Below are 26368 nucleotides of genomic sequence, written 5' to 3'. Positions count from 1 at the left end.
CATAGTGTATATGGTTTTATTTTAAAAACAAAGTTAAATGCGTAAGGAAATTAATATTAATTAGGCAATATATGCCTTATTTTTCTATGTGGTAAACGACAAATTAATGAACCCAGTGATTCAAAAAATTGGGTGAACTTTATTCAAACAGACCGAAGAACTGATAAATCAGACAGCATTGCTTTGTCTCTGCATTTGAGTAGAGAGCAGGGTGGAATACTAGGAATATTAACAGATTTTAAAATTTTAATTAGCAGTCAAACCAAAAGAGTTTACTTAAAAGAATATCTGCTAACTTATGGAACACAGGAAACCAAACTGAGGCTGCTGTGAGGCTTTCAGTAGCAGCCGCAAACATTTGACTGAGTTAGAGACGGATAATAGCAAAAGCATTTTACTTTCCTGTTACACTGAAGAATTATTTTAGTAAATGTCTAAATAAAATTTGAACTTCAACAAGCCTCTGAAGTGTACCAGACAACCTCGAATGAAGTCCGTGTATGTTCAAAAATATTTTAACCCTGCTACACACTAAGAACAGACGAATACACAAAGAGAGAACCGTTGCACAAATTATGCTTGCATAATGTCACGTACGAGATCAGAATATAATAGTCAAAGAATATGTTTGTCTATGATATTCTGACCTATGTTTTCATTTATTATTCAAATGTAATACCACGTCTGTTTTCCACATTTACTGTTGCCGTTCTTCAGGACTGAACCTCTGACAAACAGCAGCCAGAATCAGTTCAGTCTTCAGAATAGCTTCATGTGGATATGCGCTTGTAAACAAAAGGGCACATTTCCATTCTACAATACATTTCTGTTGTGTTTCACAATGAATTATAATAATAAAAGAAAAATCTAGAGGAAAAGAACATTAACACTTGGTTAAAGAAAAAAAATTGCAGAATTTTAGTTAATGTACAACATCTAAATTATAAAGAGTACAAAATTTTAGTCATCTGTAGGTCAAATTGTGAGTGAAACACATACAACCAAAGTGATGGCTTAGTTTTAAGCAATCCACAATCTCATTTGGTTATATTCTGAGTGAAATTTTATTCTTTCTGCTAGTTCCCATTTCTTTTTAACAATTCCGCAATGCAGCCTTTTGTTGCTGCAAATTTGGCCTGTCCAGATGTATTTATTATGTTTTACATTTTCATTTACCTTGACCAGGATTTATAAAGTTTCTATTAGAAGTATAGTGGGAAGTGTAACCTAGAATTTAAAAATGGAGGATTCTGCACTGGAACTTCAGATATAAGTGTACTGAGAAATTTGTGCCAAAAAAAAAAAAAAAAAAAAAAACAGAATTAAAAATAAAAGGTTAACTCCTTAACACTCAACAGCCTGGTGAAAATTCTGCTTGAATGTCTTGACATATTAAAAAAAAAATCAAATTTGGCAAACTATAAATTTTTTGAAATCAAAGTTCTCGCATTTTTGAATCCAGTACAACGGTAACAACAGTTCCTTACATTGTAATAAGAGTAGTTTTGTGTCTTTTCTGTCGTTTATAGGAGCACATAGTTATTGAATGCTCTGCACGCTAGTATTTGTCAGCAAAAAGGAGGGTTAATGTTGAGGGGTTGTATGAATGATAATACGACTTTCAGCTGCCCTCTGCTCTCAAGATTAGACTTTCTTATCCAGAATAAGTTGAATGTCAGGTAGAAAGCTGAACAAGAAGAGTTCTGGTCTGCAACAGATGGCCTGATAAACATGTCTGCTTCTTTTCCTGCTCAACAGTGCACCACATAAGCAGAATTCCTAATATCCAGCTATGACTTTACGTTATCACGCTGCAATTTGTTTCAATTGTGATTTTCCACAGCAGAGTGATCAAACTGCACTGTAGAAAATTCTTAGTGAAATATATGTTGACAAAACCTCACAAAGCATGCACTGATGGCAGAAGGAGTGAAGCATGTTGGCGTGAACAAAAACAGCTTGTATGTACAATTACTATCAACATTTGACAGTTATTACACACTACATGCATAATGCAGTCTAGAGACCAGTCTGAACTCTATTCTGTTAGAAAATATAACAAAATAAGAACACAAGCATTTAAAAACTATGTGACACAGTCCAAACCATAGCTTTAATTACACAATTCTAGTTACGTCAAATATGTCTATTTTTAAGGTTAGTGCTGGAGAAGAAACTGTTCTGTTGAATTTAAAGCCACATGATTGTACTTGGAAAACTCTCACACATCTACAAAGAGCAACGACGGCTCCGTAGTCATAACAAAATGACCTCAGAGCCTCACCGGAGGAAGTAACAAATTAGAGGAAGGATTCAAGTCCGGTCCAGCTACACAGCAGCCTTCCACTGAAACATCCAACAAAATGTCCAAACACACCGCAGCTCCTCAGAGAGCCATAAATCCTCGCTCTGCGCAGATCCCCAACACACTGCAGCTGACAGGACGCCACAACACACTGAAAAAGCACACAAACCTGGGAAAGTTCAGGCAGTGAAAGTTACACTTCTGACACTAAACCGTGCTCTGCTCCTCCATAGTGTGACCTCTGGCCAGCCGCTCACTGACGTCCCTCTAACATGACGACCAACATTAGCACATGTACACCAGCATAACATCACTGAGAGCGGTCTTTACCCTCATGTGAGTGACGCTGCTTCCCTGTGTTAGAGCAGATGCATGTGATGAAAAGCCACAAGTGGTGTGTGTGTGTGTGTGTGTGTGTGTGTGTGTGTGTGTGTGTGTGTAGGGGGGGGACCGGAGTAGACCAACACAAAGTATTTACAGGGGAGGCCTCTGGGTAAAGCTGTTTAACCTTGAACCTGCAGCTTCCATGGTGGCATTAAAGACTCCACTGTCAGGTTCAAAGTGGCGAAAACCAGTAAAACTTGATCTAATTACTCCTGACCTCCGACCAGCATCCATCTTATACGGGAACACATGTAAGACAATAAATCAGGTTTTCCATCAGTCCTCTTGAAGCGGCGTAAAAATGCTCTTTTCCCCTCCCCCTTTCTTTTTCTCTATAGAAACCCCAAACAGTCTGACTTGAAAAATGAGTGATTTCCTGGCAGTTATCTCCGCTGTTTCCAGAATGTTCCTGGTGATGGACAGACTCTGCGTAATATAATGTAAATGTAATGTATTGCAGTGAAAGTGAACTAAAGTTTAAAGCAACACATTTTTATAACATTGGGAAAAACCTGTAAAGCTTTCCTTTTTCTATATTGTAAACAAATATCCTACCAAAAGCAAAAAAAAAAAAGAAAAAAAGAATGCAAAACACAGATGACTCCCATTTCTATAGAGAGCTTGAAACACCTACAATACAAACTTTAAAAACATTCTTTTTTTTGGTTTGTAAAATGCAATTTCTAAATTACCAGAAAGCGTGTTAAAGTTATTTCTTTATACAACAAAACAAATGGGGAAAAAAGTAAAATACTGAGTGATAATGCAGTAAACAAATGATTGAGTTAGAATCTTCAAACAACTGAACTGAAAATCCTGGGAAGTCACTGAAAACGTCACACACTGAAGCCATAAAACTGTAGATAAAGCATGACATTGTCAAATTCTAAACCAGCCTATGGAGTTGTTTTTCTTTAGTTTTTTTTTTTGTCTCATTGTGAATGATACGTTCCTAACTTCTGCTTTCTACATAAGATGCCGCCTGAAGGAGCACGACGAGCCTGAAGCCCACTGCAACCAGAGAGGCTGCTATTCCAGGCCATATGTTTGTTCTTTATGTCCTCTAGTGCCGGCACTGTGTGAACAACCTTAACAAATTACATTTTAGATGTAATTTACATTTAAGGATGTCATTCTGCTTTTTATGAGCAAAATAAACCTGAATGTTAATTTTCTTATATTCAGTAATTTAATTAAAGCACCACAGAAATGAAAAGTGTTTATATATTGGCAATGCATTTCTTTTTCTGCTTTAAACAAGCAGTTTTATAAATGTCGTGTCATGTTTTATTATTCGTCAAAGATGTCAAGAAATTAAAAACAATTTCCCTTTCTGTTTCCAATTTAATTGGTGCTTAAACAACATCATTCAAAATTCCAAAATCCTTTTTTTTTTGCATCTTTTGCAAATGAAAAGAAAACAAATGGGTTATACAAATAATATAGGCATGTAATTGATATAGAAATAACACATAATATTCAAGAAAAACACATGTAACTCCCCAGTTTGATTATTTTATATTTTAAATCCTGACTTTTTCAGTAGCGTGGTATCTGTAATTTTTTTTGCAGCTGTAAACGAGCACTTTATCTGAGCACAGAAGCATTCAGCTCCCAGGGAGGCTTCATCCGGACAGATTTACAGTCTCTCCATCTGTTAGCATCACACCCAGACAGCAAGGGGAGAGCAAGCCGTTTTCTCACCCTGCGCCACTACCATACAAGCTATATCTAAAGGATAAAAGTGTATAAAATTATTCTTATTATCTTTATTAGGTGTAGGATACATCAGTTGCTAAACAACAATCAGCCCCACTTCTGTGGCCTCAAAGGGACTCAGCACTAAATCTGACATTAAAACATCCCTAATATATGACCAATACATGCACACAACAAAGAAGATATCTGACAAATCCAACAGACAAATACAATTAACTCTGAAAGAAAAGTGATCATTCTGATACTATTTTGTCCTGATATGTATATTTAATTTTTTGTTTCGTTCTTTTTTGCGTGCGTTTCTGTTTTCTGTTGTTGTTGTAGCTGAAATCTCCCATGATGCTGGATGCTCCGTAGGGGAACGTCCAGTCTTGGTGAGCAGCTGCAAATGTGAGTAGGTGGCGCTGGATGGATGTGGGAGCTTTAGTTTCAAAACTACAGCTGGAAATGGATCGAAAGCCACAAATCTTAGAGGCAGAGACGTCGCTGGTGTTCACCTAAAAACCGTTCAATCCAGTGAAAGATTTTAATCGTTGAAGCTGAAGAAATTACACTAATAATCTTAAAAAAGCATTTCTATCTAATTATATATTTTCTATTATTTATATTTGTTGTGTTTGATTAGAAAATCTATGCATAAACAATATAGGTGTATGGACACACACACACACACACACACACACACACGTTTGTTGATCTGTACCGGTGGGGACTTACCATTGACTCCCATTCATATCTAACCCCTAACCCTTACCCTAACCAACACCAAAACAATGCGTAACCCTAAAGAAACGCTTTTGCACTTTTAATTTTTTAGTAGCAACAACATGGCCAAGAAAACACTGTTGCCACCCGTGGGGACCTCATTTTAGGTCCCCACCGTAAGACGAGTCCCCACCTATATAGCTCAGAGTAAGGTTCAAGTCCCCACCAGTATAGATCCACACACACACACACACACTTGCACACTGCACTTTAGGTGCATAATCTCATTACTCATTATTTAGGACTTTTTTTTGCTTTTAAAACTAATGTTTTTTTTTTTTGGTTTTTTTATGATGTCTTGTGAGGATAAAGCAGAGTACAGAAAATGGAAGGATGTGTCATTGTTGCACAGTTTTGTGGAACAGTCACTTTGCATTTCACTGCCAGTGCTGTATGAACATATGACAAATAAGATATCTTAAATCTGAGCCTAGAATCTGCTATTTCTTACCCCTGTGCTGTAGGACAGAATTTCTAGTCAGATGCATGGTAAGTTGCTTCTCTGTAGTATCTGATTGATTTTCATTCGTCTCCTGAAGCCTTACCCCAACCACTTCATGTTTAACTATACACTAGAATATATAATGTTTTAGGGTCTTGATTTTTGTCTCCAAATGTAGGTGAAGTCTCCACACCATGAGAAAGATTTATATCCACACATACTCGCAAACACAGTGTAGGTGTCCTCTAAAACACTTTTCCTGTGGCCCACTAGGTGGAGCCACATATTGGCATTTCAGGCCCCAGGAGATGTGACAGTCTGCCATATGAGGGCACTGTACTCATTACAATCAGCCTGTTAGAATGAGAGTTACAGTGTTTACAATTTACAGGTGATGATTTACATAGTGTGACTCATAATGAAGTGTCACTTTGATGACATTACCAGTTCAGGTGCTTCATAAATTCTTCTTCAACCCCGTACACAGAGATGGCATACAGACAGAATGTGGATGCATATGAATGCATACGCACAGGAAGTGACAGGAATACTAATCAAGACGAGCCGATGCAACCCTCAGTCTTCCTAATAAGGCATAAACACTTACTGACATTCCAGAGCCTTAATTTAACTTTTCATCAAATGAGACACATAGCGGCGGCATGCACAGTCAACACATAGCCACCATCAAGCTATGAAAGACGGGCTTCACGGGGCCTGGTATGAGTGAGGAAGCAGGGTCAGCTTGCTTTGCTCCGCATTTGGTACAGTTGCAAGGGGGGTGACTCCTGATTTATTGCACCCCGGCAATGGGGTGAGGTATCTCGGCCACAGAGACGGAGGGACTCTAGCCCTTCATGACCCCCACAGGGCCAGCCCATCAACTCGGAGGCATCACTTTGATTGATGCCGTGTTTCTCTGAAGAGGCTTGTAAAATGGTCAGATTGGTTCTGGGGATCAGTCACGGGGGTTTACGAAACGAAATCAAAAGGCACACTGAAGTTTGCGAGGTAACTAGAATCGCCTGTACTCGCCTCTTGGGCCTGTCAGATGAAACCTGCAGGTCGAGAGTCACGAACAAACCCACATTCAATCCAGAGATATGTAAATAAACCCTGATAGGCCTTCTTCCATGTGGTAGCTGTGTTCTGATCTTGTTTTGACCATTAGGATGGTGGGATATTGGGGTCACAGAGAAACATACAGGTCAAAAGAACCCTTTGGACTTGACAGCTACTCGTAACTGTGGACTTTTAAGAGCATTCCAACAAATATGTCCCCGAGCAGCAATTAGTCACTTGAGGACTTTGGGGTGACACCTGTTTAAAGCTATGAAATAAAACATGATTGGACACTTGATGTCAAACTTTTGGCTTCTTTCTCGCTCATAATGTAAACAAAGCTTTCGCATGGCAAAGCCCTCAAACATAAACTATAAATTCTAACACCACGGTTTTTCAACACTCTTTTCTGGCCTATCGGGTGTTCTGTGGTCAGTTTTGATGCGGGAGTGCTGACAAGAGCCAAGAAAAGCCCTTAAGTTACCTGGGATCTGCTGACATTGAGTGTCAAACTGGGTGGTGAGAGCTGGACGGCCAGGTGACTCCGGACAGATTGCTTGGACGCTGGACAGAGTGACATCAGAGATCCGTCTGGCTTGTCCAAGTGGTTGCTGGCAAAAAAAAAAAAAAAAAAAAATAGAAGGATGGCGACCTCACGGGGAAAGACTAAACTTTGTAAACAGCTAGAAAAAAAAAACCTTGTTGTCTCTTAATCCTCCAGGAAACAGCTGACAAAGCAGGGACTACATTTAAAAAAAAAGCCCAAATCATGCTGTTCCTTGGTCAGGTGATGTCTAAACTGGATTAGAGAAATATTCGTAAGAGGGAAATTCAAGCGCAGGAACCGTCACAAGACTCGGAGGTGAAGTAATATGAGCAGTGGGGGAGGATTGGGTTGGCTCTGACAACTGAGCTTGACCAGCCATTTTTCCTTCTGCTCCGAAATAGTTATTTATAGCTGCTGCCCGGGTGTAGACAGTAAATTTACTTTTCACTGGCTGCTGCCATGCGGTGACACATTAAAAGTTTAAATGTTTCTTTATGATATTCTGCAGCTCCAAATGTAAACCTATAAAAAAAGGGACCATTACATTTCCCACAAGGCTCACTTATTAGTCCTGTTTACGAGCAGCTGCAGAGGTACAGTAAGAAACACCTGACTGGAGTCTTCCCCGGCTGTGGTCAGCAACATCAGAGCTATATTTGTGTACGAGGTGACGTAGCGATGATTCCCACAACCCCTCCTTCAGCCCTTCTCTCCTTCCATCCTTCCTTTTCAGATCCCTCTCTCTCTGGTCTTACCTCATTCTCACTCTCCTCCATCTCAGTCCAAAGCAAGCAGTGCGTTTTACCATCTGTCAGTGTTGTCATGCTTGCAAATACCAATCACACCCAGCTGTAGCGTCCCACTCACTGACTCCCTCCAGCCAATAGCAGCGCAGCTTCCTTCTTACCTCCCATGAATTCCTGAAATTCCTGAAATTCCTTCATTCCGATTGTGAAACATCTTGGTTAGCTTTAGCGGTTCCTGATAAATTTTGCAGTATTGTGTATTTATGGGGAGTTAGAGAAAAATTGCCCATTCTCAGAACAAATCACGGTATATTGTAGCATCAGTGATACAAAAAGTGTATTCACAGAAGACCAACAGCCACAGCCCAGTAACACTGCAACAGGTGGTTCAACATGTTGCCAAACGAGTTGAAAACCGGTGCAAAAATCATTGCATACGTCACTGTTTGCTCAGTGTAGTTTACACCAAATGTTATTGTTAGAATTAAAATGTATCTACGGTATAGACATGGTTAGAGTTTAAAAAAAAAAAAAAAAAAACGCCGCTCAAAGAATTTATGAAAATCAACCTTAGCTTCTACGTAATTAAATTGCAGCATATCACTGTGATTAAGACAAAGTATATCAATCTGTATATCGGTCTAAGCAATAATAATATTGCATATATCTGGTGAAATTCAGACATGAATTTGCATTTGACTGCATATATGAGCATGTGAAATAAAAATTATTGAATCTTGACAGTAGATATGCTTCCATTGTGTCAAACAATTCGAAGAAGGATTAAACTGAATTCAAACTTGAGAAACTGTGAAAAAAAATGATCAAAAGTACAGAAAATATAATTCATGTTTTACAAACTGCATGTCCTCTGATGTGAAATCAGTCATTAAGAAAGTCAACAGAATGCAATAATTAGAATAAGCCTCTACTTCTAAATTACTGGTATAAGTAGACATAACTTCCTGTTCCTTAAAAATAATGCAATTTTGTCTTTGCCTGACATTATTTTATATATACATATATATATATATATATATATATATATATATATATATATATATATATATATGTAAATATACAAATACATCAGACAAATATATAATACTATTGTGTATATCAGATGAAATTCAGACATGGTAATGGAGGTTAATATGATTACAGAGCAAACAGTAATTTACTGTATATATCTTAGTTTACATTAACTGGTGAGAATTTGACATTAATTCCTGCTAAAATTTCAATACAGACAGTTTTATTAAGACTGATTCCACCAGAAATGTGTTGTTTAACAGTTGAGTCATATTTTACTAATAATGTAACTGGATAACTATTATTATTATTATTACTACTACTATCTCAGATGTATTGAGATATCTAAACAAAGTGAAGAGGCACGGTAATAAAGATGGCAGTCTTGTTTGAAATAAAGAAAACAGATGGATCAAACATTCAGGGCAAAGCAGGCAATCACGCCAATACATGGCGGACACACAGCACAATACTGAGTTCTGACAGCGACAGAAAGAGCACCGCTGCCATATGGCTCAACATGTCTCATCTCAGGAAGCTGCTGGCATCACAGGCTGCTCAAATAGCCATTAGTACAAATTAGCCCAAACAATGAAAGCAAGTGAACTTAACAACTTTTCCAACAGCTGCTGTGCAGAATCTGTAAATCGGCAAATGAACTGCAGAGGAAAAAGAGGGAGTTCCAGCGAAACCCCAGTATGGGTGAGAAATCCCCTTCAAAGCCAGTGGACAGAATGGGTTGGCTATGCCCTGGAGTAATGACCGTCAGGGGACTTCTCTGTTGAGCTGGGTCATTGAAATGATACACACTCGTAATGTAGACACAATAAAACAAGACTGTTCATTTTGTGTTAGCGTTTTACGGCTACAGATATACAACGTTGGGATCTGTCTTTACATTCAGTCACATAAACGAACCTAATCTGCATTTTTCCACACAGGATCTGAGATTGAGGAAACCGCAGCTGCTGACAGAAGGAAAATTGCACTGTAGGTTTTGACTTACATGTTCAGAAAACAGTTGTGCATTTTATGAGGGTACATTTGAACTGCCTGTACAAACACTTTTACAAAGCAGACATCATCATATTCCATTTTTAATCACAGATTTTTAAAACCCCTGTTTTACATGAACACACTTTATATGGATATACGTGTGAGCACACACACACACAACTGAAAATAGAGGACTGGCAATGTGATTTTGTATCAAGCATAACCCCTAATATGTCAGAGTCACTCCTCCAGCAGGACAGTGTGCTCGACCACAGTACAAGGACTGATAAGGAACAGCTCAAAGAATGAAAAAGGAGGAGTTGCTGAGCCTATCCGATCACAAAAGCCCCACCCTGCAACCTACAGGACTCCAAGGACAAACTACCAAGACCCTGGTGTCAGACACCATCAGAGGCCTTGTATCTGTGGTCAGAGCTGTTTTTGTGGTACAAGGGGGGTCTACAGAATATTCACAGCAGGGAACATATACGGCAAAATAAATGGTGACATATATTGCACAGTGAACTTAGAGCATAGGGACTAATCCGTATGCTGTAAATTTACCGTACAAGATCAGAAAGCGTACAAGATCAGATTTTATCCAAAATGCAACAAAGGGACAGTTTTGCTAACGAGAAGATCAGTGGTCAGTTAATCAATATTTAGAAATGTAAACTACAGTAAACTCAGAAAACTACTGACAGACCTCCTATTTATGCACACACCATGTGGATCACTCATTACTCATCACTGATTCATGCAGCTGTTCATCCTCTTACAAAATGACGAAAACTGGACATAAAACAGCATAAATGAGACAGAAATCAGACATAAATCACTAAAAAACAGACACAAAATGGCCCAGACTCAAAAGGACAAAATAAAATGACACAAATGAGACAAAAACAACAAAAAAGACACAAAATGACACAAATTACACACAAAACAACATAAATGTGACATAAAACGACAAAAACAAGGCACAAAAGGATCCAAATGAGAACCAAAATGACAAAAAACTGAAACACAATGCAAATCAGACACAAAATGACAAAAAACAGTCACATAAAAACACAAAACAAACAAAAAAAGACAAATATCTTAAATATAGCCAGCAGGTGACGCATTTAAAGCTTCAGCAGTCTGATAGAAAGTTTTATCTTCTGTTTACTTTTTGCAACAGAGGACGAATGAAAGCAGAGTGCTGGGAGTTAGAAGCATTGCTGCTCTGTTATCGTCACACTGATGACTCACTGACAGCTGTATCTAAGCTCATCTGGACACACAAACATGAAAACATGAGAGCGGTTTTGTTTGTTCCTTGTGCTGCGACTCCATAAACTTTCTCTGAAACGGCTGCTTAGAAGAATGCAGAGGACAAAAACAAATCAGCCAGCAATGATTGCCTATCATGAACGGGGAAGTCAGAGCCCACCACCTGTGGCCTCCCACCTCCCTGAGGTGCAATTGATTAGCTGGGAGGTTAACTGACAGGAAGCTCTTTGGTTTGGATTCTGACCTTGCGATGACAAACAGAAACCCTCCAGGCCTGCTCCCTCATCACACTGGGTATTTTCGGCGTTCCATTAGCATGCCTGATTCCTAATCTATTCCTCAAACTCCTGGAAATGACAGCATGGCTCTGTGATTTTCTCCTTGTGTTTGGGGATGTATCTTTACTCTTATCTCACTGTCTGTCTTCCTGTTTGTGCTTCACTCTCTCTGCAGACAAGCTTCCCCTCCTCCCTCGGCAGAGACACGCAGACGTCTCTTCATCATCCAGGCCTGACACTCGATGATAGCAAGAGTAGAGTGGCTGATAGCAGCAGCCAGGAATAGGAGGCTGATGTATCATTGTTTCTACTTTGGAGGCAGCAACATGAGGTAGTTCTGGAAATGGAGAGTTTCAGAATGCAGAGTTGTCGTTATGGGGCAGGAGTTCAATGTGATTCTGAACAAAAATCACAAACTACGTCTGTAATAACACCGCTTGACTTTTAAGATTTTTTTTAAACTAGAGTGACAACAATTCAAAACTTGATTTCTATACTAAATAGTAAAAAAAAAAAAAAAAGACAGCAAAGCTCCATTTAGTCTCAATATAGTGACATACAACACTGTGCTATTGTAATATTTTCTTCTCACAGACAAATTAATGCAATATTGATACACCGTCAGTATTTCTACTCATGAAAGAATGTGCAATATTCTTATTTCCACATTCAGACAAATTTGAACAATCTGAATACCCACATATAAAAGAACTATTTTTGCATGAGGACGGAGCGAAGGACGTCCCTCTTCCCTGGACGTCTGACGTTACGGTGAGCGTATTGCGTCATTTCCTGTTCCAGCACTGTGTTGTGGTGTTAGCATGGCTTCTGCTTCTTCCTCTCCCTCTCCCTCTCTCTCTTTCTCCTGCTCAGTGTGCCACATGTTTAGTTATTCCTCTGCCTCCTTTAGTGATAACGATATATGTAATAAGTGCAGCCTTTTTGTAGTTCTGGAGGCGAGGCTCTCCGAATTGGAATCGCGGCTCCGCACCATGGAAAATAACCCGCTAGCAGCTAGCCAGGCCCCCTTAGCCGGTGCGGACCGCAATAGCTTAGCTTGTGTAGCATCTGTTAGCCGTCCCTTAGCAGCGCCCGAACAGCCGGGTGGATGGGTGACAGTTCGTAGGAAAAACAGTCCTAAACTCAAGCCTGCTGTCCCGGCTCACCACAAACCGCTTCATGTTTCTAATCGTTTTTCCCCGCTCAGCGACACACCCGCTGAGAAACCAACTCTGATCATTGGCAGCTCCATAGTCAGAAACGTGAAGCTAGCGACACCAGCGACCATAGTTAAATGCCTCCCAGGGGCCAGAGCGGGCGACATAGAAGCAAATTTGAAACTGCTGGCTAAAGATAATCGTAAATATAGTAAGATTGTTATTCACGTCGGCGGTAACGACACCCGGTTACGCCAATCGGAGGTCACCAAAATTAGCGTGGCATCGGTGTGTACTTTCGCCAAAACCATGTCGGACTCCGTAGTTTTCTCTGGACCCTTGCCTGATCTGACCAGCGATGACATGTTTAGCCGCATGTCGTCGTTTCGCCGCTGGTTGTCTATGTGGTGTCCATCAAACGACGTGGGCTTTATTGATAATTGGAGCTCTTTTTGGGGAAAACCTGGTCTGATTAGGAGAGACGGCATCCATCCCACTTTGGCTGGTGCAGCTCTCATTTCTAGGAATATGGCTGATTTTATTAGTACTCCTAAAGCATGACAACCCAGAGTTAAGACCAGGATGCAGAGCTGTAGTCTTACACACCTCTCTGCAGTTTCCTCACAGCTGTCACCCTCCAGTAATTCAGTTAATTCAGTTAATTTTATTGAGACTGTGTCTGTCCCCCGACCACCAAAATTCAATAAATTAATCAAATCAAAAATATACAAAAGAAATAGTAACCACAAAAATTTAATAAAAATTAATACCTCTATTTCAACAGAGCAAAGAGACAGGAAAATTAAATGTGGTCTGTTAAATATTAGATCTCTCTTGTCTAAATCTCTGCTAGTAAATGAGTTGATAACTGATCACCAGATTGATTTGTTCTGTTTGACTGAAACCTGGTTGCAGCAGGAAGAATTTGTTAGCCTAAACGAATCAACTCCCCCTAGTCATATTAACTGTCATATTCCTCGAATCACAGGCCGAGGAGGAGGAGTAGCAGCAATCTACCATTCTAGTTTAAAATTGAACCAGAGGCCTAAACCTGATTACAGCTCATTTGAAAATCTCATTCTTAGTCTCTCTCATCCAAATTTGAAAGCTCAGAAACCAGTTTTATTTGTTGTTATATATCGTCCTCCTGCTCCTTATTCTGAGTTTTTATCTCAATTCTCAGACTTTTTATCTGAATTAGTGCTCAGTTCAGACAAAGTTATTATTGTGGGTGACTTTAACATTCATGTTGACGTAGACAGCGACAGCCTTACAACAGCTTTTAATTCATTATTAGACTCAATTGGGTTTTCTCAACATGTAAATAAACCAACTCATAGTTTTAATCACACTCTTGACCTTGTCCTGACTTATGGCTTAGAAATTGAAGAGTTAACAGTATTTCCCCAGAACCCTCTTCTTTCTGACCATTTTATGATAACATTTCAATTTAAAGTAAAGGATTGTTTAGCAGCTGAGAACAAATATCATTACAGTAGGTGTTTGTCTGACAATTCAGTATCTAAATTTAAGGAAATAATACCCTCACTGTTTACTTCAGCAACATTTACTGATAAATCAGAAGGCAAATATTATTATTTTACCCCCACAGAAGTGGATTATTATGTTAATAATGCTTCAGCCTCACTGCGTACAACTCTTGATAGTGTTGCACCTGTAAAAAAGAAAGTTATATCTCAGAGAAGACTTGCTCCTTGGTATAATTCCCAGCTGCGGACTTTAAAGCAGGCATCCCGAAAGCTGGAAAGAAAGTGGTATTCCACTAATTCAGAGGTAGTGTATGTGGCTTGGAAAAATAGTCTAGTAATCTATAAAAAAGCTCTTCATAATGCCAGGACAACTTATTATTCATCTTTAATAGATGAGAACAAGAACAACCCTAGGTTTCTCTTTAGCACTGTAGCCAGGCTGACAAAGAGTCAGAGCTCTGTTGAACCTTGTATTCCTTTAGCTTTAACCAGTAACGACTTCATGAGCTTCTTTACACAGAAAATAGTTATGATTAGAGATAAAATTAATCTGGCCCTTCCTACAAATGTCACAGATGCTTTTGAATTGGCTGTTAGACCTGATGAATCTTTAGAATTCTTCACTCCTATATGTCTCTCTGAACTAATTTCAACAGTTTCTACATCCAAACCATCAACATGTCTTTTAGATCCTATCCCAACTAGACTCTTCAAGGAGATTTTACCTTTAATTAATTCTTCAATGTTAGATCTGATTAATCTCTCTCTAGTAACAGGCTATGTACCACAGGCTTTTAAGGTTGCTGTCATCAAACCTTTGCTTAAAAAGCCCACTTTAGATCCAGATGTGTTAGCTAACTATAGACCGATATCCAACCTACCATTTCTCTCTAAAATTCTGGAAAGAACAGTTGCAAATCAATTGTGTGAACACCTACAAAGGAATAATTTGTTTGAAATGTTTCAGTCAGGCTTCAGAGTGCATCATAGCACAGAAACAGCTCTAGTGAAAGTTACTAATGACCTTCTCATAGCATCAGATAATGGACTAGTCTCTATACTTGTTTTGTTAGATCTTAGTGCAGCGTTTGACACAATCGACCACAAAATTTTATTACAGCGTCTAGAATATTCAATTGGCATTAAAGGGACAGCACTGGATTGGTTTAAATCCTACTTATCAGATAGGTTCCAGTTTGTGCATGTCAACAATAACTCTTCTGAGCAGACTAAAGTTAATCACGGAGTTCCTCAGGGTTCTGTCTTAGGACCGATACTTTTCACATTATACATGCTTCCTTTAGGCAATATTATTAGGAAGCATTGTATTAACTTCCATTGTTATGCAGATGACACACAATTGTATTTATCTATGAAGCCAGATGAAACTGATCAGTTAGCTAGACTGCAAGATTGTCTTAAGGACATTAAAACCTGGATGACTTTTAACTTCCTACTGCTAAATTCAGACAAAACTGAAGTCATTGTATTTGGCCCCAAACATCTTAGAAACTCGCTTTCAAAGCAAATAGTTACTCTGGATGGCATCACATTGGCCTCCAGTACTACTGTGAGGAATCTTGGAGTTATTTTTGACCAGGACATGTCCTTTAACTCACACATAAAGCAAGTCTGTAGAACTTCCTTTTTCACCTGCGTAATATTGTAAAAATCAGGAACATTCTGTCTCAGAGTGATGCAGAAAAATTAGTTCATGCTTTTGTTACTTCCAGGCTTGACTATTGCAATTCCTTATTATCGGGTTGTCCAAATAGCTCTCTCAAACATCTACAGTTGATCCAAAACGCTGCTGCGAGAGTACTGACAGGAGTTAGCAAAAGAGATCATATTTCCCCTATACTTGCTTCTCTTCACTGGCTTCCTGTTAAATCCAGAATAGAATTTAAAATCCTTCTTCTGACATATAAAGCTCTTAATAACCAATCTCCATCATATCTTAAAGATCTGATAGTACCTTATTATCCTAGTAGAACTCTTCGCTCTCAAACTGCAGGCTTACTTGTTGTTCCTAGAATTTCTAAAAGTAGAATGGGAGGCAGAGCCTTCAGTTATCAGGCGCCTCTCCTGTGGAACCTGCTCCCAGTTTGGGTTCGGGAGGCAGACACCCTCTCTATTTTTAAGACCAGGCTTAAAGCGTTCCTTTTTGACAAATCTTATAGTTGGGGCTGACTGGGTGACCCACAGAGGTTCGGCTTGTGTCTTCATTGTACAGCTGACTCCTTCTTGGACGTCCCTTCGTTCTGCCCCTAGTCATGCTGCTATAGGCCTAGGCTGCTGGGGGACTTTTCTTGACGCACTGAGCCCTTCTCTATCTACCTTTACATTTAATATGTATACCGTTATTGCAGTACATTCACTCTGTTTCCCCCTGTGCTATTTCTCCGAGTGTCCCTGGTCCCAGAGCTGGATGCTTCAGATCTGCGGTCGATGTTCCACCAGCTGGTCCAGTCTCCACCATGTCCACTGTGGGATGCTGCTACTGACCTTCCACCAGCCCTCTGCTTCCAATTCCCTTTTTCCACGAGTCAACTCTGCATCGCCTTCAATATACTGTTATGCTAACTTACATACTGTTTGAATTTTACTGCTAGCTATATAAGGAGTATGTTTAATGTCAGAGCCGTACATCATAAGAGTAAACTATGAGTCAGTTTTCAATGTTAGCTTATACTTTGTCTGTGTCACATATCCTGTCATGCATGTATTCAAATGTGTGTTGTGTTTTCCTTGCTTTCTCACCCCTCCCTCTTCTCCCATCCCTCCCCCTTGCCCTCTTCTGTCCTTCTCAACCCGCCCGGCCAGCAGGCAGATGGGTCCCCCCTATTTAGAGCCGGGTTCTGCTCGAGGTTTCTTCCCTGTTAAAAGGGTGTTTTTCCTTGCCACTGTCGCCTTTGGGCTTGCTCTGGGGGTCAGGCATATGGGTTCTGTAAAGCGTCTTGAGACGATTTGACTGTAATTGACGCTATATAAATAAAATTGAATTGAATTGAATTGAATTGTATATTTATTGTTTTTCTGCTGATGTTCCTTACATATTTCTTATTGTTCATAGTTATCTCATAACACTCTTCTTAAAACATTATCTGACTGTTGCATTGAGAACGTGCTTCCCTTGTTATCTTGTTTTATGGAAGGACATATATTATGTGTTACCTCAACAACATCCCCAAAACATCTTCAGAACATTGCAGGCAAAAGGTTTCACCGTTGTTAATATATCACATTACAGAAAAGTTTTTATAAAAAATACTTCTGAGGTCTTGATAAAGTCCTGAAAACACGTTTTGAATGTTGATTTTAGAACATCCTTCAAGCATCCTTTGAATGTTCATGAACATTGTTTGATGAGAAATATCCTTAAAACAACTTTTAAGCATTAGAATAAAATGCTTTCTTTAAAATATGATTGTAGATAATGTTAGCCAACGTTGTGGGAATGTTCCCTGTCATATCTTGTCAACACTCTTGATGACAAGTTTCTCATCTTTTCTTGAAGTTGGATCGACTGGAATAAAATTTGCATTGACGCCTTTAATTAAAATCAAAGCAAGAGCAAAAGTAAATAAATGCAAATATGCTGTAAACCTTTCTGATGTGGGTTGGAACAAACAACAGGTGCGATCACACCTCTGCACAGCCGTCTAACCCAGTGTGGGTGAGTGCATGCACATGCACATAAATGTGCATGCATCAAGGTGGCAATTGTAGAAAAAGAACAAAGTATAAAAGAGAGTTACACAACAGGGATGAGTCAAGTGTAATGACAAAGTGAAGAGGATCCTTTTGCTTTCGCTCTTTTGTCGTTAGCCTACGTTGATAGATAAGCTGCCAAAGTAATTATGAACTTGCTATTAGAGCCAAAGAGCTCAGAGCATTTTAACAAAAATACTACCTCCATGAGACAAGAGAAAAAAACTCTGAAGTGTGACATCAACGATGATGAATGACCTGGCCTAGTTTGCAAAGTAAGTGTTTGAGCGTTATGTAAGGTTTGTGCTGACAGACAGCGCAGTGACTCACTCCAGACCCACAAACCTTTACGTGACTCATCACTGCACTCAAAAATATACCAAAATCTGAACCCCTGCTGCTCCACTCCTTGGGACACTGAACAGCACTTAAATTTTAGCAGGACTTTGGTCACAGATCAGACTCTTGGAACTAATGGAGATCTGCAAACCAAAGGTAGATTTAAGCTTCTGCATCAGACTGTAAAAGCTTCTCCAGGTAAACTGAATTTTACCTCCTTAGAAATCTGCATGTTTACAGACTTCATGGGTTGAGTGAAGCTGTGCAGCTATTCTGGTTCCCTGTTCAGAGCAGCCATTAGCCCAGTGCACAGTGATTCAGAGATTTTCTAGTGGGTTCAAAACTGTAAATTTCCATCCACTATGAAATGCACCACGAAAACATCATGACACACAAAATGTAGTACAAGGAAGGTGTAAAATATGTCAGTCACAACATTAAAAGAGACACAAAATTAGATCAAAACAGACACAAATGAGACCCAAAACAACAAAAAATACAGAAACAAAACAACAGAAGCAAGACAACGCGACAAAAACAAGACACAAAATGACACACAATGACAAAAATCTGACACAAATTAACAAAAGTACGACACAAAATATCAAAGTCTGACACAAAGTGACAGAAACGACACAAATATAACAAAACATATACAAAAGACGCAATACACATAAAACAGACACAAAACAACACAAAAAAATAACACAAATTGGTCACAAAATGACAAAAATCACACACACAACCAAAACCAGAAAGAAAATGACATGAGACACAAAATGATGAAAACTATACACAAAAAAATTAAAATTGACAAAAAAATGACTAAAATCAAACACAAAACAATGTAATGAGACACAAAATTAAAAAAAAAAAAACCACAACAAATAATAAAAGCCAGGCACAAATGACACAATAGAGACAGAAACAACAAAATGATGCAAATGAGACAGAAAACAAACACAAAATGCTAAAAGCAGACATGACAAAAACTGCTGTAAATGTTGAATAAAGTGGCAACAACACAAAATCATCACGACATAACAAAATATAGTAACCAGAAGCTGTACACTACATCAGTCATACAATACAGTCTGTCTCTGTTGACATAAGACGACAGATGTTAGCTGCTGTCATTTTTGCAATTTTCTTTTCATTTTTTTAAAACTTTATTAAAAATTTCTTACTGAAGATTAGCATATAACATCATCATTACAGCTACAGGCACCTTCACTGCTGGGTACAGTACAGCCAGAATATGTTGTAAATAAAGCTGGGTGTGCACAGATTTCTGCTATAAAGGTGTATTTCACTGTTGTAGAGACATATGTCAAATACTACGTCCAAAAATAGCAACTCTGTGGTGTCCAGGGCCTCAGACGTGGTGCAGATGTTCTGTCGTTTGTTTATGCTACAGAGATAATTAGGAATATCCGATGTATAGTTGTGTAGAAACGTTACATCCAAGTCTGAAATTCATCAACAGCTGTCCGCTCTTATCCCCCAGTGAGTCTTCTGTGTAGCAAACAGTGTGTAAGTGAGTGAGCTTGGAAATCCATTTGAGATGATACAGTGAATAAATGCATATGAAGAGGCAGCCTTACAGTTAGATAGGTTTGTGCAGGAAAAATGTGCAGACAGGCAGTAATATCTGGGGTGTAAAGTGAGGGAAAGCAATTTCCTTCTTAGCCCAGTTTAGATCGTTCCTTATTAAGCAACTCAACGTACTCTGGTTCTGGCCAGCAGATGAAGAATAATGAACGTTTTGTCCTTTATCAGATTAAGATGACATAATTTCAGCTTTAAATCTGATGGAGAAACCTCTTTCCTCGGGTACACATCCAAGTAATCAAACAGATCCACAGATATAGTTATTTGTGAGATCCAAACACTGTAACGAAGAAAACATCTGTTCTCTCATGAAGCCATCTGTTGAAATGGTCTGACTGAAAAAGATGAAAAATAAAAAGCCTCAAGCTGCAGAGTCATGTATCGCTTCAAGGAATTTATAGCTCATTACTTTTAATGCAGTTTAAATTTACAAGTCTTAGTTCAACACATGGTGGGTTTAGGAGGCGTCTGATTACTGACCAACTGCTTGTCAGCCCATAACTATGTTATTGTACAGTATGTAAACACATGCTCCGATTTCCTTTTTGGTTAGCACAATTTAATCAAATAAGAAGGAATGTTCGGATTCTAAAAACAACAGTATAGCTACGAGTACTATCTGAGGGATTCACTGTAAAATTACCATTTTTCCGAGTTTTGAAATAATACTTAAAATAAATAACTGTGATCCACTCATCGGAGCAGAGAGTCTGGCATGTTGCCATGGTTTTGATTACAAGAAAGATAATACAAAGTGGTTTTGGTGACAGATTGATTGGTTCTCACTGGTGGCAATGTGGTCTCCTGTGAGACATTCTTCCTGTTGCCGTCCTGCTTCGCACATTTACATCTAATCCCTGAAAATAATTCTCTCCAAAGTTCTGTGAGATCTTGTATTGTACAGAAGAAGAAGAGCTTTTAAGCTAATGTGTAACTGTAGCTGATGCATTTCTGCCAAACAGAGCTCCTTCATCACATTAGCTGTTCTCTTTACGGCACCCAGGAGACGGAAGGTTGACTTCAACACAATGAAGTCAAATGACACAGGGAGGTTTGAGTGTTAATTCTCAGCTTTAAAGTCAAGATTAGCTGTGAAATAACTGTGGTCTTTTTATAGTCTCCCAGTAATTTAGGAAGTTAACATGAACTTCATTTGTGGTTACAAATTCTTTACAGTGGACAATCCCCAGATATCAGTCAGTAGTATCTTCTGTATTAAAGCTTTCCCAAGCCTGTGCTGCAGACTTCTTCACGCTTTCTTTGACTTTTTGTCATGAATTACTTCATAGTTGCCTTATTTGAATGTTTCTGATGCTTGTCTGTGCGGATTGTTCCAAAACTGGATCATTAAACACACATGAACAACAACTACTTGTCAATTCAAATGCATTGTGCTTCATCGAATCAACTGGATATTAATGTTGAAAGTCACTCTGACATCTCTACACAGTAGCAACAACCTTCATTTATCTTCACAACTGTAAGCTGCCTGCTCTCAGCTGTCAATATGTCAGTGGTCCTGCTCACCTGCTTCCTCTGTTGGCAGAAGCTGAAGCGACCGAACTCTCCACACTGGGTATCACACATTGCTATACATTACCACTGGTAGCAGTGTATCTACGATTACAATTGCTGAGTTGCAAAGTTATATATTAACTCGACTACTAAGAACACTCCCGACCCCCCGCTGGTGTTGGAGAGGGCTGCAGGGAGGCCTGAGGATGTGGCATGTCTCATTTAATTTATGCATCACCCACCTGGTGCCCTCCACACTGCCTTGCTTCTGAATGTATCCAACTGAGAACAGCCTCTACCATCATCTGCCTAGGCCCAGACACCCCGCTCACTTTTAGAAGGGCTAAAACCAATGGGAACGGGTCAAAAAGCAACATGAGCCAATGATATTACATGTCCCACTGTATCTTAATACCAGCACAAATCACCAACTCCTCCATGTTAGACCCATTGCCACATATGGTCAAAAGCATATATATATGTGAACACTGTCTATTTGCCTTCCTCGACATGAAATCATGTGCAATTAGTGTTTTAAGGGGCGGCTGTGGATCACGTGGTAGAGCGGGTCGTCCGAGGATCGAAGGGTCGGCGGTTCGATTCCCGCTCTCGCCTTGTCATGTGCTGTTGTGTCCTTGGGCAAGACACTTTACCCGCCTTGCCTCCAATGCTGCTCTCACACTGGTGTACGAATGCGTGTGAATGTTGGTGGTGGTTGGAGGGGCTATAGGCGCAGATTGGCAGCCATGCTTCTGTCAGTCTGCCCCAGTGCAGCTGTGGCTACAAATGTAGCTTACCACCACCAGAGTAAGGATGTGTGAGTGAATGAATAATGGATCCATTGTGAAGCGTCTGGAAAAGTGCTATATAAATCTAATCTATTATTATTAATAATTTTGTAAAAAAAAAAAAAAAAAAAGCGGCGGTTAATTAGACTCAGTTGCTCTAATGGTGGTAATAGCATCCCCTGGATGGAAAACAACTTAGACTTCCTGGTGGGCAACTTGCTGACCCCAAACCTATAAATCTGGATCTGCAAGACAAGTGAGACGACACGTAGAAGTTTTAGAATGTACACATGCTGCTTTATGGCCAAACCAGAGTTTGGTCATTCCTGGGCCCTCTTTCCATTAAAAACTTATTAGGAAATCAACTTGAATAATCAAAAGTGATCTAAAAAGTGTTTTTGATGACAATAATAGTACAAGTTAGTAATAGAAAGTGAAAACAAAGTCACAGATCAGCCATATAATACACTATCAATGATTCTAATCAGATTCTGGTCAGAGTAGATCAAATAGTTTATAAGAGTGTAAAACAAGTTCAGTGTTCAAGCATTTACTTCTGTGTTCCTGCCTCTCATGTGTTCGTGTACAAGTGTCAGTGTGTGGGACTCACTGTGAGCTATGAGTTATGCTGCTCAGTCACATGCCTACTTCACGCCGTTTAGTTCTCAGAAAAATCCCACAGTGAAAGAAATGCCACATTCTACTGTGTCCACCGGTGCTTACTTCATATTACATTTACAAAACCCAAGAAGGAACAAGAGGAACTTTGCAAATCAGTATGTGTTCTGATGGTAAATCAAAAAGTGATGAGTGACACAAAGTAACCTGGCTTTAGACTCCTCCAGATGTAAGGACATTAGCTATTAAAGCTACAAACACATGTCCTCATAATACTTCTGAAAACATCTTTCAGTTAAGTGCTTCAGTTTAATAAGGTGAGAACTGTGCCTTTAGATCTATTATTTATTCCCAGCGATTAAACAGTAGCTCAACTTGAATGGTTCTGATGAATCGCTTGGTGACCATTTCTTTATTTGCCAAAACATCTGTTAAAACAAAGCTCGCAAGGGGAAAGAGAAGGGACGTGGACGCTGTTTAACATAACTGATTAGATTTTATATTGCATGTAGGTAATTAACACAAATACAGGTCATAAAAAAGGAGAGGATGCTACTCAGATAAACGAAAATAATATACTGAAAGAAGGACTTTTACTAGAAGTTAAATACACTAATACCTTGACAGCATGAGTAAAATAAAAGTCCCCATATCAAATCCAGAGTTTCATTATCGATGCCAGCCAAAACAAAAGGTACAAAAGGGAGAAGCACCACTATCTAATGTCTAACATTTTTAATCAAGCTACAGATTTAAGACAAACAAACAAAAAAGTCACTAATTTTAAGCAATATCCTGCTGCGAAACTAGCGTCTCAAGAAATGCAATGAGAGACAGATTAATGACAGTGTGGCAGTGCTTTTAAACACTGGTGTTGGGAAAATTTATGTGACTTGATTGGAGGTGAGCAGTTTGCTGCTGGTCCAATCAGACAACGGCATGAGGGGGGAAGAGAAACAGCCTGGATGACACAGCACCAATTAGTAGCAGGGTCTCGCACATAGAAATTTACATAAAAAAGAATTAAACCTTCAAAAAAATATATCTTTTTAAGAGACTGCCAACTTGTTGTGTATTAAAAAGCTGACAATAAAGTCAAACTAAACCACTAGTGTCCAACACACTATCTAAGCAGTAATTCTTAGCCAAACAAACAATCAGTTGAATAATGCTTGGGTACTTTATGCACTCAAAGCAGACTAGAAACAGACATTAGTCATCATTAATGAACTGAAACCTTTTTGTGATGATAGTGTAGTAGAAATGAGCAAGACAAAGAGTCACATATCCGCCACATGTGTGCACAACTAAAGATCCCAGTCAGTGTTAATGTGGATGATACTGTATTGTACATGTAACAAATTTATTTCTATCTCACCATCTTCCCTATCACCGAACCTGGTGTAAAGTTTAAACACCCACGAACAATAGTTATTAGCAGCAGCTGTCTAGATAGTAGAACTTTTGAATTGCATGTGTTGTTTTGATTAATCAACACACAAACATCTCCCTGATCAAAATCACTGAGCAACAACAATCAGACCCCTTCACTCAGCAGATTGAAATCAGGATGAATGACTCATGTTCCACATGCATCATTTAGCTGGTGATTATAAATAACTACACATAGATAATTATCACCCTTCTCCTCCCTCCTGCTTTCAGTTTTTCCCTCCTCAGCAGCATCTCTTTCAGGGCTGAGATGATGATCCCAGTATTTCTGCTATTAGGGACCTAAACATAGCCAGAGCCCTCATCTCTACATTGAACAGAATTCACGCCCTAATTCAATGACCATCAACACTCCAGCTTTTTCCATTTACATAACCAAATAATTTCAAATCCTAAAATTAAGGTTTGGGTAAAGTCAGAGCACAACAGACTCCTGGTTCTATTAGTCTTATATTTATTTTCAGCTCTGCTTTTCCTGGATAAAAACAGTCTGTATTAACAGAGATTATCGCCATGCAGTAGCACACATTCATGGATGGTAATAGGTTGTGTGAGATCAGGCTAAGCTGTGTTGCTCTGGACATAGACACACAAGACATGCACAAACACACACAAACACAAATATACACTTACAGACTAAACTCATACATCAACAAAAGCATGAATCAAATCTAAATCAGCTAAAACAGCAAATCTCTATGTACATTCGTCATTTTTGTGGCAAACTGCGATGTAATTATGCCTCTAAGTTATATAAAATAAACATTAAAAGTATATGTGTGTGATAAAAGGAATGCTTTCTTTGTCATGTGTTATAGGTGAATGTTTCTACTAGTCCCTCCGAGTCCCTGTGGATGATTCATGGAAAGCTATAAAATGTGCTGCACAAAGGGTCAGACTGTACTGGCAAACCTTCAGCTTATATACAAAAATAATCTTGGGATGGAGGAAAGTCATGCTTGTGTGAACTGTGTGGAAAAAGAAGATATTTTTATAAGGCTTGCAGAAACAGCCTATAGAAATGTATACAAGAGACACTGATGGCATAGTCTTTAAATCTGTCATTCTACTAAAAGCATTTCTCACCCTTCTGTGTGTCTGAGCTCCACCTGTGTGTGACGACGATACAGTAAATTTGATTTCCTGTATTGTGGCCCTCTCACCATGCAGATGAAAGGAAGATGCCTTTGGGGTGAGCACACGTGCTCCAATCTCCCCCGGCCTCAGCTGTTGGTGCCGGCCTAACAGAGCAGCACAGAGTGGCTGTGTGGGACTTAAAACAGGGGGTGGGTGTATGTGTCACTTAGACACCCCTACTGTTAAACCTGCAGGGCAACACGCATTCAGTACATTCTCTGGATTCACTACTGAGGCTGTTCATTGGACTGTGTTTGTAAAGTGTGACCTTGCGCTGATGGCTGACATCGCCGTATCATCGCTGTATCGTAGACTGATGTCAAAGACAGTCATTTCTATTAATTAAGAAGACTTGCAGGCCAGTGCCGTCCTGTAATTAATAATGTAGCAGTTCATTCAAAGCTTTCAGGTTTCAAATAGCATCTTATTTCCGGGTCAAACTGGGAAATCATCACCTGCCATGTCTTTCAAATGCACAGTCAGTTTGACACACAGAGGCTGAGTCATTTTATTTTTAAAGAGGAGCTAAACAGAAGCTTGTTTTGAAGGCTTTAACTGTGGAACTTTAGTGCTAGAGTAGACTGAGAATGTGCACTTCATAAAAACACACTTTTTTGGCAAATATTTTAAATCCTCGTAGTTATTAGCATTGGAACTGATGTAAACTTTGTCAGCTGAAGCATCTATAAGACCGTTTACAGTACGTCTTTGCTACAGTAAAGCAGAACTGTGTGTAGCTGTATGAAATAAAAAAATGTAACAAGAAAAGTCGCCATTGTGCATTTGCCAAATTTCATTAACAACATCTAGAGGAGAACAAATTTTCCACTGCAGAAGCAAACTTCATAACAGTCAGTTTGAGAAAGTGACAAAGCTGTCAGCTCAAGTTCTTTTACTCTAAGTGTCAACAAAGTAACACCCGCCTTTAATCCTCCCTCTTTACTTTCTTCCTGATATCTTGAAAAAATACCCCCAGCGTCTGACTGACAACTAGAAGCA

General features: G+C 39.2%; 1 protein-coding gene across 1 annotated transcript in view; it reads right to left on the bottom strand.

Moving 5' to 3' along the window:
* The window catches only part of rbm20 (RNA binding motif protein 20), a 52573-nt gene extending 26871 nt beyond the window's left edge, over positions 1–25702 (bottom strand). Inside the window, exons 1-2 of the mRNA XM_051945945.1 lie at positions 25638–25702; positions 25396–25473 (exon numbers count right to left, since the gene is read on the bottom strand). Coding sequence (XP_051801905.1) covers positions 25396–25473; positions 25638–25702 — 143 coding nt within the window. The remainder of the gene's footprint in view (positions 1–25395; positions 25474–25637) is intronic.
* Positions 25703–26368: the final 666 nt, after the last annotated feature.

The sequence above is a fragment of the Acanthochromis polyacanthus genome, chromosome 3 (genome assembly GCF_021347895.1).
Source record: "Acanthochromis polyacanthus isolate Apoly-LR-REF ecotype Palm Island chromosome 3, KAUST_Apoly_ChrSc, whole genome shotgun sequence".
Lineage (NCBI taxonomy): Eukaryota > Metazoa > Chordata > Actinopteri > Pomacentridae > Acanthochromis > Acanthochromis polyacanthus.
The sequence above is the reverse complement of the archived record's forward strand: the minus strand, read 5'-3'. Positions and strand labels throughout refer to the sequence as shown.